The sequence below is a fragment of the Salvelinus alpinus genome, chromosome 1 (assembly GCF_045679555.1).
Source record: "Salvelinus alpinus chromosome 1, SLU_Salpinus.1, whole genome shotgun sequence".
Classification (NCBI taxonomy): domain Eukaryota; kingdom Metazoa; phylum Chordata; class Actinopteri; order Salmoniformes; family Salmonidae; genus Salvelinus; species Salvelinus alpinus.
This window is the reverse complement of record NC_092086.1, coordinates 80672516-80687033: the sequence shown is the minus strand read 5'-3', so window position 1 is coordinate 80687033 and position 14518 is coordinate 80672516. Positions and strand designations below refer to the sequence as shown.

Below are 14518 nucleotides of genomic sequence, written 5' to 3'. Positions count from 1 at the left end.
AAAAAAACGAGGTCATAGGCTATAATGACTTCAGTGATCAGGTCGGAAATTCGGAGCTCTAAAGATGCTAGAGTTCCCGACTTGGAGTTCCGAGTTGGATGACCATACAAAACTATTTTTCCTAGTCAGAGCTCGTTTTCTTCCTTAGTTCCAGTTGTCTTGAACGTACTGAAGTCTGAGATTTCCGAGTTTCCAATTCCCAGTTGTTTTGAACACGACAATAGAGGAGGCGCGTTAAACTTACTCATCGTCGACATCGTTAATACCTCGTTCAACTACTAGTCGGAACTTGGAATCTCAAACATTTCTGACTTGAACCTGGTTGTAGTTACAAGCGTGCCACGTCTGAATGAAAAATAAAGTCGGAAATGTCAGAGCTTCCTAGTTCCGACTAGTATATGAACGCGGCATACCGCACAGATACTGGGGCAAGCAAGCATGCCCACGCTAACATACTGTATGACATATCATTTGAATATGCCAAATAGCTCCTCCCCCATTTCCTATTGCTACAGCGTTGTAGGGGTTGGACTGGAGTAGAGCACATTACGTCCATAATGAGTCGAGACATGAAGGAATTTACGAAACTGTAGTTTTACCCAAACAATATCGTGGGTCACCTCAGGGACTCGAGCTATTCAACTCCTTGCTCAGATGTGACTGTTTCAGAACTGTTATGTCAAACATGAAAAGACAAAGTTCATGGCAGGAGGATATCGCCCGAAACTTTTCCAGACTATTTCAAAGAACTAGATCTCAAGAACCTGAGAAAACAGAGGAAAGCAACATCAGGTTTGAACCACAAAGTTAACATTGTAACAAATAACAATCCTACTTTAGTGTAGTGGCTTTCCAGCTTCTAGTTTTGGCAACAAAACCTTCTTTGAATATGACGTGAAGCACGAGAACGAGAGGTTTTGCCGTAACGACAGACAGTGGTCGCAATCTGTTACATTTTCCATCCACATTGTAACTTCTCTCGAAATCTAACATTATCATTCTGTTTCTATGTAGGCTATCTACTTCGCTTTTTTATATATCTATTAACTACATAGCCCATTCATAGACTCTAAATATCTTTAGCGCCTATTGATGTAGGTATCTTCCCGAGGGAATTTTGTTAAGAGGCCGAAGCTTGCTCTAAACGTTGACACTCATCGCTAGATGTATGGTTTTGGAAACATAATAAACGTATATTTCACATCAGCTATATATAAAAACAACAACTAAAGGTTCCATTCTACACACCTTTGTTGGGTTGGTGTTCCCGCGGCCATGTTACAGCGCTTGTTTAAGAAGACAGAGGTGACCACCTGTGCTATTTGGTATCTAGCATGCTCTGAACACTGTGAAATCATAACTGGGGAGGAAAGTCAACTGGAGGCACACAGCATATGGATCTGTGCAAATCAGATACAGTAATTGCATATGTTTTATTTGAAAGATTCTTTCTAACCGATATGAAAGATAAGGGCCATGTGTTCTGAAACCAGTTTTGCAAGCGGTTATTATTGACGTTTCAGCATCGGAATTGTAGTTCACGTGGTCAGTTTACAATGCTGCAATGTACGCCACTTTTCATCATTGCCTTTCATTCAGCATTTAGTAATAGCAATTAAACGTCATGTAGCCTAATGGTTAGAGCTATGGTCCAGTAACCTGAAAGGTTGCACGATCGAATCCCTGAGCTGACAAGGTACAAATCTGTCGTTCTATCCCTGAACAAGGCAATTAACCCACTGTTCCTAGGCCATCATTGAAAATAAGAATTTATTCTTAACTGATTTGCCATGTTAAATAAAGGTTTAAAAAATAATTGAGTGTGGGGGAGAACCAAAAATCCTACAGGTCTTCTGCAGTATAAAACTAATGTGCACCTCTGGATTATTCTTCTGACCTATTTTTTTCCTCCCATCACCAGTGGCCAGGAGAATTTAGTCAGCAGCAGCCTCAGCAGTGAGACCAATGAAGGGGAACCAATGCTGCACCAAGAAGACCTGGAGCTGTCCAAGGTATGGAGGTTAAGCAGAGCTGACTGGTCAATCCATACCTGGTGCCCAGGTAGCAGTATTGCTTCAGTCCCTCTCCTTTCCCCATCCTGGGCTCGAACCAGGGACCCTTTGCACACATCGACAACAGTCACCCACGAAGCATCGTTACTACTTCAAGGTTTCAGCGCGAGTGAAGTCACCGATTCAAACGCTACTAGTGTAACAGTATAACTTTAAACCGTCCCCTCGCCCCGACACGGGCGTGAACCAGGGACCCTCTGCACACATCAACAACAGTCACCCACGAAGCATCGTTACCCATCGCTCCACAAAAGCCGCGGCCCTTGCAGAGCAAGGGGCAACACTACTTCTAGGTTTCAGAGCAAGTGACGTAACTGATTGAAACGCTATTAGCGCGTACCCGCTAACTAGCTAGCCATTTCACATCCGTTACACTAGCGTGCATCGCTAACTAGCTAGCCATTTCACACCGGTTACACCCATAACTGTGTACAAGTAAACAAGGCTTGCACAGAGAGAACCTGTAACACTAACAGAGCTGCTGTCGAATGCTGAGTAGAACAGTTGAAAACATGCGGCATATGCTGAAAGTTGTATGAGGATGATTGCATAAGAAGGGGCCCAAGGTTTGTCTTGAAGCTCTTGCCCTCAGGCTGCTTGTGTGTGTGTGTGTGTGTGTGTGTGTGTGTGTGTGTGTGTGTGTGTGTGTGTGTGTGTGTGTGTGTGTGGTGGTGCATGCACACACGCATTTGTTTAGTACAGTAGCGTTATTAAGGACAGTAAGGGATCTAACCATCAACCAGGGCGGTTTGGTTTTGCAGTCAGGGCTGTGGGCTTACATTTTCCATAGCCTACTCCTGGCAAATTATAATGCTGACCATGGCAGTATATTATTTGCACGTAACCAGAAATAGTTCTATCATAGCTTTTAAAGCCAGCTTAACAACAGGATTTGCCCCTGACTCAAGTGGTCCCCTTTATAGTAGGTCTGAATTGAATACCATTTCTGTAGCCACCGTTCTACCAGACATCCTCCAGCCTACAAATACTTGCTTACAAGTTTCTGGGAAATTAAATACACAGTCTACTGGGCTCATTAATCAAATGGAGAATTATGTCAGGCTATACTGTATGTGCTGCCCAGTTGAGAGAGGGAAGGAGCTCATATTTCCTCTGCTGAATCTCTCTCCCTCTCTCTCTCTACTGTAAATAGTATTGACTTGGGTTGGTCTTGCTAAACAGACATTTTGAGTGAATTGGTGAGTTTATCATTACCTGAAATAAGTGTCTTTGTGCAAGTGACTCCACCTGCCCTGACCTCAGCTTACATCAACAATGTCATGTGACTATGTTTGCACGTGCCTACGTGTGCCAAAGCTCTCTGTCGATGTGCCTATGAAAGTGTGTGTGTAGGGGGGTGGGGTTGCTCATGTATGAGTATACAGTATATAATGTAGAAGGATGTGTGTGTGCACTTGCATGACTCATGGTCAGGAGGAGCTATATTAGGAACACTCTATAAAGACTCCAGAGTTTGGGAATGCTGAGAAGTCTTTCTACCGGGGCTTGTCTAGCAATACAATCCCTCATCCGCAGTGGAAGGTCAAAATGTTAAAATGTCAAAATATGAACAACCCAATTGCATTCATAGCCTTGAATATTCTCTCTACCTCTTCATCTCCTCCTCCTCTTGTTCCCCTTTTTCCTCCCTTCAAGCCGTCCTCCTCTCTCACATGGTTCCGCATTAGCTGCTAGCCTCTCTGTCTGGACTGAAAATACCCCTTTAGTCATGTGCTTATTGGCTATGCTTAGAACTCTGTTGTTGATGTTGTGTTCAGTAAAGTATCTATCCCTGGCAGTCAGACATATTTTGTGTCTCACACATGCTTAGCCTACAGAGGGTGGAAAATGCTAACAATTGCTGGAAAGACTGAGAACGAGCAGCATTGTGACTAGAACCTAACCAATAATAAACACCTCTCTATGAAGGGTACCTACTGTCAGGACATCATAACCTATTCATGCACATTCATAAGCGGTGCGTAAGTATTTTACAAATGTTTACACATGTCTACACTCGCGAGTTGACATTTCCGTTATGTCACCTATAGTAGGTATACTGCAATGACCAGTGTAGGGTGGCTGACTTTTATGAAATGCCTATGTTTTTCTTGTGAATGTGTTATGAAGGTGTCATGACATCATTATGTAGGTACCCTTGAAATAAAGTGTTTCATACCCCTCTCTCAAACAGAAAAGCAACATTGGCATCTTTCCTTATTTTCTATTTCCTCTGTGTTAGATCTTAGCTATAGCATGCTGAGTCTTCCTTGGCTTGTCACCCTCTTCCTGTGTAAAGGCTGTTGTTGGAAACATTAAGTAGGTCAACGGCAGCAATAGAAAATAGGAAGCTGCTTTTCTCCGTCAGTTTGTTTGCTTTGTCAGCGGGCCAAACAAGCAGAGAATGGGCTCATCAAAACACGTTCCCCCACCTCACGGCCGGCCACCCTCCCAGCCCTCCTGCGGAGCGTCTCGCCACAGATACAGAGGTAGAGAGGAAGGAAGGGAGGGAGGCAGGCATCTGTCTGAGTGTGATGTCTGGGTGCAGGATATACAGTAAGGTCCGAAGTTATTGACACCCTTGATAAAGATGAGCTATAATGACTATAAAATAAATAATACAATAAATTTGCTATATTGTATACTAAAAATAAATTGTGAATTATATTATTTTATTACAATTGCTCACAGAAGAGATTTTGTTTAACAAGTAATAAAAAAAATCTCAAAGGTATGGGTCAAAATGATTGACACCCCTGAAGATTCTTATAAATTAAGTAGTCAAAAGTATAGTATTTGGTTCCATATTCCTATCATGTAATGACTACAAACTTGTTGGATGCATTTGCAGTCCGTTCTGGTTGTGTTTCAGATTATTTTGTGCACAATAGAAATTAATGGTAAATAATGTATTGTGTAGTTTTGGAGTCACTTTTACTGTAAGTAAGAGTAGAATATGTTTCTAAACACTTCTACATTCATGTGGATGCTACTATGGTTACAGATAATCCTGGATGAATTGTGAATAATGATGAGTGAGAAAGTTAGAGAGTCAAAGATCACACCCCCAGATATAATAACATCCCCTGTTATTGGTAATGGTGAGAGGTTAGCATGTCTTGGGGGTATGATCTTTGAACACAACCAAAACTAACTGCAAATGCATCCAACAAGTGTGTAGTCACAAGCTTGTCATTGCATGATAGGAATATGGGACCAAATACTTACCTTTAGACTACATTATTTATAAGAATCTTTAGGGTTGTCAATGATTTGGATCCCTGATTACTTCTTATACCAAATCTATTTCTCTGAGCAATTGTATTAGTATAAAATAATATAATTTCCCCCCAAAATGTAGCATACAATATAGCTCAGTATTTTAATTATTTATTTTATACAGTCATTATTGCTCATCTTTATCAAGGGTGTCAATCATTTCGGACCCTTCTGTAGCTAGCGGGCTCATCAACTGACTGGCTCTACTAGATGGTGAGGGATCTGTGACTAACGGTGTCCGCATAAATGGGTTCAGTTTTCTCCTAGCAGAACTCGGCTAGGCAACGCGACCGTCTGTTCTCGCATACTCTCTAAAGACCTTTACTTGAAAAAAAAATCTAATTAGTAAAAGATACATCAAGAAATCTGTAATTAATGTTGCCATTTTTGCCAAGGAAGTCTCGCAATCTTCCATCTAACTTAAGATGATTGGTGCAGTATTTCTCAAGTGAAAAATGGGCATGAAAACTAGTCGCCTCTTGTTGAATGGCAAGACACAGTACCGAGGGAATACATGGGAGTCCAGTAGGGCAGGAGTGACAGTGACGGCCAGTGACGGCCAGAAGGAATGGTGGAGGGATCGCAGGGTAGAGTAGGTTTGTATCTCGATTATGAGGACATTTGGGACAGTGAGGACTATTTATGTCTCCTCTACCAGTCTAGAGAAAGTGTCTTGCCTCAGTGCCCTGTGATGACCTGGACTCACGCCTGCCCAAAAAGTTTTATTTCTATAAAGTGAGCATGGCTGGCAATGTTTTTGACTTCGAGAAGACCAGGTCACGGTCAAAGCCTATTTTAAGAATACTTTTTGGGAGTATTAAAAATATACGTTATGCGTCGGGTAACCATTTAATATTAATTTGATGTAAGTTTGTGACTCAGGGTGCAGTGCTTAATCCTATCCCAACCAAGTGAGAGAGACATCCTCTGTCTGTCTGTCTGTCTGTCTGTCTGTCTGTCTGTCTGTCTGTCTGTCTGTCTGTCTGTCTGTCTGTCTGTGCTCATCCTTTGTGATGAGCTGGAGAATAATTGAATGAGGAGAGGTTCAGTTAAGGCCTCCCTGTGAAGGGTGAGGCAAACACAGTGATACCAGAGCTAGTTTACTGGTTGGAGTTATTCCAGGAGAGGCATTGTGCTAAAGGATCATGGGCTTTATGTTCTAATAATTCTAATATTATATGTTAATATAAATAGATTTAAATTATATAAATATATTTAATTGATCTTCTTTCATAATGTTCTCAGAGAACTAGATGGTGAAAACATATCCAATCCTTTTCCTACTAGTGTTCTTGAAGGAAAAGCAAACAAAGAGAGGAGCATGCTGTTGAGGAGTATTGTGATACAGCCCCCTGCCTTCAGATACAGCCTCTGACCACTCTGTAATCTATTGTGTCTGGACCTTGACAGCAGCTGTCTGATTGATTTGGTGACCCTAATTCTGTCCCCTTCCCCCCCCAGCCCCCACTTCTTAAGATTTGTCATGTTAAAATCTAGTCTGGTAGCACATTACTTTGTCTTCTTGTGGATACTGTCATCTCAAGGCAGGAAGTGAGTAGCTGAGGAAGTAAGAGAAACCACAACGTAAGAGAATGCTCTGGTTGCTGATTCCTAATGGACAAAGAGTGCAGGATGTCCATACACAGTGCCTTCAGAAAGCATTCACACCCCTTGTCTTTTTCCACATTTTGTTGTGTTACAGCCTGAATTTAAAATGGATGTAATTGAGATTCTTTGTCACCGGCCTACACACAGGCAGGTATTCTAGCGGTTGAGAGTGCTGGGCCAGTAACCGAAAGGTCGCTGGTTTGAACCCCAGAGCCGGCAAGATAAAAAAAAATATTCCGTTCTGCCCTAGAGATTGGCAGTTAACCCCCAACAACTGCTTCCAGGGCGCCGATGACGTGGACGTCGATTAAGGCAGCCCCCCGCACCACTCTGAATCAGAGGTGTTGGGTTAAATGCGGAAGACACATTTCGATTGAATGCATTCAGTTGTGCAACTGACTAGGTATTCCCTTCCATTCCCCATAATGTCAAAGTGGAATCATGTAAAAAAAAAAAAAAAAGAATACTAAAAAATGAAAAGCTGAAATGTCTTAAGTCAATAAGTTTTCAACCCCTTTGTTATGGCAAGCCTAAATAAGTTCAGGAGTAAGAATTTGCTTAACAAGTCACATTAAGTTGCATGGACTCACTCTGTGTATCATGACACAAGGCGAGACCCAGATGCAGACACAGGAGGTAGATGGTTGGAGTCTTACAATATTTATTAATCCAAAAGGGTAAGGCAAAGGAATGGTCGTGGACAGGCAAAAGGGTCAAAACCAGTTCAGAGTCCAAAAGGTACCAAAGGGCAGGCAGAAGCAAGGTCAGGGCAGGCAGGATGATCAGGCAGGTGGGAAAGTAGTCCGGAGTCAGGCAGGGGTCAAAACCGGGAAGAGTATCAAAAAGAGAATAGCAAAAGGAAGAACACGCTGGTTGACTTGACTAACATACAAGACAAACTGGCACAGAGAGACAGGAAACACAGGGATAAATACACTGGGGAAAACAAGCGACACCTGGAGGGGGTGGAGACAATCACAGGAATAGGTGAAACAGATCAGGGCGTGACACTGTGTGCAATAAAGGGAAAGGGAAAGGGGGGTGCCTAGTCAGTTGTACGACTGAATGCATTCAACTGAAATGTGTTTTCTGCATTTAAGCCAACCCCTCTGAATCAGAGAGGTGTGGGGGGCTGCCTTAATCAACATCCACGTCTTCCTGGGGAACAGAGGGTCAACTGCCTTGCGCGGGGCAGAATGACAGATATTTACCTTGTCAGCTCGGGGATTCGATCCAGCATTCTTTCGGTTACTGGCCCAATAGTGTTTTAACATGATGTTTTCATGACTCTCTCATCACACACATCAAATCAAATCAAATTTTATCAAATCAAATTGTATTTGTCACATGCGCCGAATACAACATTACATTGAAATGATTACTTACAAGCCCTTAACCAACAATGCAGTTTTAAGAAAATACCCCCCAAAAAAGTAAGAGATAAGAATAACAAATAATTAAAGAGCAGCAGTAAATAACAATAGCGGGGCTTTATACAGGGGGTGTCGGTACAAAGTGAATGTGCGGGGGTAGGGCTGTCGAGATAATTGAGGTAATATGTACATGTAGGTAGAGTTATTAAAGTGACTATGCATAGATAGTAACAGAGAAGGGGGTGCAATGCAAATAGTCCGGGTAGCCATTTGATTAGCTGTTCAGGAGTCTTATGGCTTGGGGGTAGAAGCTGTTTAGATACCTCTGGGACCTAGACTTGGCGCTCTGATACCGCTTGCCATGCAGTAGCTAAGAGAACAGTCTATGACTAGGGTGGCTGGAGTCTTTGACAATTTTTAGGGTCTTCCTCTGACACTGCCTGGTATAGAGGTTCTGAATGGCAGGAAGCTTGGCCCCGGTGATGTACTGGGCCGTACGCACTACCCTCTGTAGTGCCTTGCTGTCGGAGGTCAAGTAGTTGACATACCAGGCAGTGATGCAGCCCGTTAAGATGCTCTCGATTGGTGCAGCTGTAAAACCTTTTGAGGATCTGAGGACCCATGCCAAATCTTTTCGATTATCTGAGGTCCCTCAGTCGAGCTGTGAATTTCCAACACAGATTCAACCACAAAGATCAGGGAGGTTTTCCAATGCCCCGCAAAGAAGGGTAGATGGGGACAAGTAAAGAAATCTGACATTGAATATCCCTTTGAGCATAGTGAAGTTATTAATTATACTTTGGATGGTGTATCAATACACCCAGTCACTACAAAGATACAGGTGTCCTTCATAACTCTGTTGCCGGAGAGGAAGGAAACCGCTCAGTGATTTCACTATAAGGCCAATGGTGAGTTTAACAGAGTTTAATGGCTGTGATAGGAGAACTGAGGATGGATCAACAACATTGTAGTAACTCCACAATACTAACCTAATTGAAAGAGTGAAAAGACGGATGCCTGTACTTAATACAAATATTCCGAAGCATGCATCCTGTTTGCAACAAGGCACTAAAGTAATACTGTAAAATATGTGACAAAGCAATTAACACTTTGTCCTGAATACAAAGTGTTATGTTTGGGGCAAATCCAATACAACACATTACTGAGTACCACTCTCCATATTTTCAAGCGTAATGGTGGCTGTATTATGTTATAGATATGCTTGTTGTAATCGTTAAGGACTGGGGAGTTTTTCATGATGAAAAAGAAACTAAATGGAGCAAAGCACAGGCAAAATCCTAAAGGAATACCTGGTTCAGTCTGCTTTCCACCAGACACTGTGTCAGAAGGTGAGTGTAGCTTGTGCATGAAGTCAGGCGCAGGAGAGCAAAATGAGTGAGCAACGTACTTTACTCAAAAAATAAGGCACAAGGTAAACAAATACACTTGACCAATAACCAAACAGTAAATATTACGCACGGGTGAAAACAGCACCCGTCGAAAAACCAGCCATCATGAACCGAACTGAACATAGAAATAATCACGCACAACAAACATGGGGGAAACAGAGGGTTAAATACATGAACATGTAATTGGATAATGAAAACCAGGTGTGTAGAAAATAAAGACAAAACCAATAGAAAATTAAAGATGGATCACCCGAACAAGGAGAGGGACCGACCTCGGCGGAAGTCGTTAAACACTGGAAGATTAATTCACCTTTCAGCAGGACAATAACCTAAAACACACTGCCAAATCTACACGAGATGCTTACCAAGAAAACAGTGAATGTTCCTGAGTGGCCGAGGTATAGTTTGGACTTAAATCTACTTGAAAATCTTTGGAAATACCTGAAAATGGTTGTCTAGCAATGATCATCGACTAATTTGACAGAGCTTGAAGAATTTTGAAAAGAATAATGGGCAAATGTTGCACAATCCAGGTGTGGAAAGCTCTTAGAGACTTACCCAGAAAGACTCAGCTGTAATCATTGCCAAAGGTGCTTCTACAAGGTAATGACTCAGGGGTGTGAATACTTAAGTAAATTAGATATTTCTGTCTTTCATTTTTAATGGGGTATTGTGTGTAGGTGGGTGGGGGGGTTCAAAACAAGATGACACAATATCCACCAGTTTTGCCCGCTGGGAATGGTTCAATGAGATTGCTTTGATTCGTACATTCTATGCAGGGTATGCCTGAGTGGTATACCGTATACCGGGGTATTTGAAAAAGCAATTGTTGGATTTTTCAATGCCGTCAATACCGGCAAAACTGTTTCCTTTAAGTTTTTCAATAGAAGAATCAATTTTTTTTAGATTAAGTATTTATTGGGTCATTATGTTAGTATATTATGTATGTTTGTAATAGTGTGTTATATGTGAAAATGTGTTCGTATTATAAATTGTATTTTAATGTTTAAGGACTCTTGGAAGATTAGTCCAAATGGGGACTAAAAGAGATCCAAATAAAATCAAATAGACTTGAATATTTGTAGCTACCTTTTCAGTTAATTTCTGCAGACAACTTGTGTAATACATTAGGAGACAAAGCAGATTGTGTTCTTCATTTCACCTGTCACATTATTTTACATTATGAAAATTACCGTAGTTCCCCAGATCAGTTGACCCAGTCACGTCCTGAGCGCTCTGGAGCAGCTTTTCATCAAGGATCTCTCTGTACTTTTTTCCGTTAATCTTTTCCTCGATCTTAACTAGTCTTCCAGTCCCTGCCGCTGAAAAACATCCCCACAGCATGATGCTGCCACCACCATGCTTCACCGTAGGGATGGTGCCAGGTTTCCTCCAAAAGTGACGCTTGGCATTGAGGCCAAAGAGTTCATTTTTGGGTTCATCAGACCTTGTTTCTCATGGTCTGAGAGTCCTTTAGGCACCTTTTGGCAAACTCCAAGCGGGCTGTCATTTGCCTTTAACTGAGGAGTGGCTTCCGTCTGGCCACTCTACCATAAAGGCTTTATTGGTGGAGTGCTGCAGAGATGGCTGTCCTTCTGGAAGGTTCTCCCATCTCCACAGAAGAACTCTGGAGCTCTGTCAGGTGACCGTCAGGTCTTGGTCACCTCCCTGACCAAGCCCTTCTCTCCCTATTGCTCGGTCGACCAGCTCTAGGAAGAGTCTTGGTGGTTCCAAACTTCTTCCATTTGAGAATGATGACCTTCAATGCTGGGACCTTCAATGCTGCAGAAATGTTTTGGTGCCCTTCCCCAGTTCTGTGCCTCAGCACAATCCTGTCCCGGAGTTCTACAGACAATTCCTTCAACCTCATGACTTGGTTTTTGCTCTGACATGAACTGTCATATGCGGCACCTGATTATAGATAGGTGTGTGCCTTTCCAAATCATGTCCAATCAATTGAATTTACCACAGGTGGATTCCAATTAAGTTGTAGAAACAAGGATGATTAATGGAAATAGGATGCACCTGAGCTCAATTTCAAGTCTCATAGCAAAGGGTCTGAATACTTATGTAAATAATGTATATCTGTTTTTTATTTTTAATACATTTTCAAACATTTATTAAAACCTGTTTTTACTTTGTCATTATGGGGTGTTGTGTGTAGATTGACATGGAAAAACATTTATTTAATCAATTTTAGAATAAGGTTGTACTGTAGCAATGTGGATAAAGGGAAGGGCTCTGAATACTTTCCGAACGCATCTCCATAGGCCTTTAATTGCTAGTGTGACATAATTTTACCATCCTTATTTACAGTGTCATTCATAAACATGATACCTTCCTTGTAAAAGTTTTTTAAAGAAAATTTGTTGTTCCTTTATCAGTACATTGGAGTTTAGACATATCAAATTGTATTTGTCACATGCGCCGAATCCAACAGTGTGTAGACTTTACTGTGAATTGCTTACTTATGAGCCCTTTCCCAACAATGTAGAGTAAAAAAGTAAGAAAAACGTCCTAAAAATAACAATTAAAAAACTATATACAAAGAGTACCGGTACTGAGTCAATCTGCAGGGGTATGAGGTAATTGAGGGAATATGTACATGTAGGTTAGGGTAAAAGTAACCAGGCAATCAGGAAAGATAATAAACAGAGTAGCAGCAGCTTATGTGAAAGTGTGTCTGTGTGAGTGTTTGTCTGTGTGTGGCGTCAATATACGCGTGTGTGTGTGTGTGTGTTGGCGTGTCAGTGTAGTATGTGTGAGTGTGCATAGAGCCGGTGCAAGAGAGTCAGTACAAATAAAAAGGGGCTCAATGCAAATAGTCAGGGTAGCCATTTGATGAACGGTTCAGCAGTCTTATGGCACGGAAGTAGAAGCATTTTGGTCCCAGACTTGGCGCTCCGGTACTGCTTGCAGTGCGGTAGCAGAGAAAACAGTCTGACTTGGGTGGCTGGAGTCTTTGACAATTTTTAGGGCTTTCCTCTGACACCGCCTGCAATTTTATGACAACTTTTATGGAATTATTCTCTTTTTTTTTCTTTTTTTTAATGTTATCCCATTTTCTCCCCAATTTTCGTGGTATCCAATCGCTAGTAATTACTAGTCTCATCGCTACAACTCCCGTACGGGCTCGGGAGAGACGAAGGTCGAAAGCCATGCGTCCTCCGAAGCACAACCCAACCAAGCCGCACTGCTTCTTAACACACCAATGTGTCGGAGGAAACACCGTGTACCTGGCCCCCTTGGTTAGCGCGCACTGCCCCCGGCCCGCCACAGGAGTCGCTGGAGCGCGATGAGACAAGGATATCCCTACCGGCCAAACCCTCCCTAACCCGGACGACGCTATGCCAATTGTGCGTCGCCCCACGGACCTCCCGGTCGCGGCCGGCTGCGACAGAGCCTGGGCGCGAACCCAGAGACTCTGGTGGCGCAGCTAGCACTGCGATGCAGTGCCCTAGACCACTGCGCCACCCGGGAGGCCCATTATTCTCATTTTACCATGAGATGTAGAGAAACATTTTCAGTTCTACTGCTAATTTCCTGCAATTCTACATATTTTGTCATAGGGTGGTGAGAAATGTTTTCAGTTTTTAATGTGATAGCTGAGTGAGATTGACTAACAAAATCAATTGGGGCCACCCGGTCGGTAATTCAACCATGATTACTACATGTTTAGATAGCTGGCTAGACTAAGTTACCAATCTAAAATATGTTAGCTGACATGGGCTAATTGAGTGACTGTGGTTGGAGGAACTTGATAATAAAACATTTGTAAAAAATAATATTTAGCTTCCTCATTCATAATGTCCTTTGGTGAGATAAGAATTTCTCTGTCGTTTTTTTTAGATAAATTAATCCTGAATATGTTACTCAAACTCCTTTTGTTTTGAGTCTAGATTATTCATTGCTTCTGTAGTACATTTTAGAGCCCGACCAATATGGGATTTTTGGATCGGTTACCGATTTCCGATTATAGAGCGGAAATATTCACGATAACCGATATCTGCCAATATTTTAATAATTGTAGCTAGAATACAATTTAAATTCTGTATAGATTGTGGTTAAAACAGCCCTACAAAGCTAATTACAAATCTGCTAAAATTTTAGGAGCACCAGAAATATATATTTTTTGTATCCAGATCTTCATATCGTCATACCGTTCTCCTCTCATCCCGGGATTTATGCTATTCCCGGCATAGCGCACAAGGGGCGCTAAAAACGCAAGAAAGGACCATTTACCAGAACGCTAACAAAATTAGCACAAATTAATAGTGAAATCATGTAAACCCAGTTAGCTAAATGCTAACAAGCAAAAACGAACAAAACTAATTGCAAAGTCTGGCAAATCCAGCTCATAAAGTTATACAGCATAGCTAGTAGTTACTGAATGTCATTTTCGGTGAGTGTGGACATTTACAAGCTAAAGTGAACGAGAGAAATTAACAAAGGTTTGATGCATGCTTGTTTGGGGGTGGAGTTCATTAGAATAATAGCCAGTGTGTAGAATAACACCCAAACATGCAAAGGAGGATATTACATTTTTCTACCTTTGTGTACCTATTTAGGATACATCACCATGAAGTGAATGGCGTTCATATTACACATTTCTGTATAGTACAGATCAAGGACCCATGATGTCATTCTGTTACCTTCATTCTATTATCGGGTGTTGATCCACTTCACTTACTCTAGTTCAATAACCAAAATAGGTTTTTTCAAACTCCAGGTCTCATGTCATAGCTGACACCCCATTCTTTCTGCAGACATCTTCGAA

General features: G+C 41.8%; 1 protein-coding gene across 2 annotated transcripts in view; it reads left to right on the top strand.

The window, feature by feature from the left end:
* Positions 1–499: 499 nt before the first annotated feature.
* LOC139531257 (uncharacterized) overlaps positions 500–14518 on the top strand; it is an 84509-nt gene continuing 70490 nt past the window's right edge. For both annotated transcript variants that reach the window (XM_071327801.1, XM_071327800.1), the window contains exons 1-2: positions 500–792; positions 1922–2012. In XM_071327801.1, the coding sequence (XP_071183902.1) occupies positions 677–792; positions 1922–2012 (207 nt within the window). In that variant the 5' untranslated portion in view covers positions 500–676. The remainder of the gene's footprint in view (positions 793–1921; positions 2013–14518) is intronic.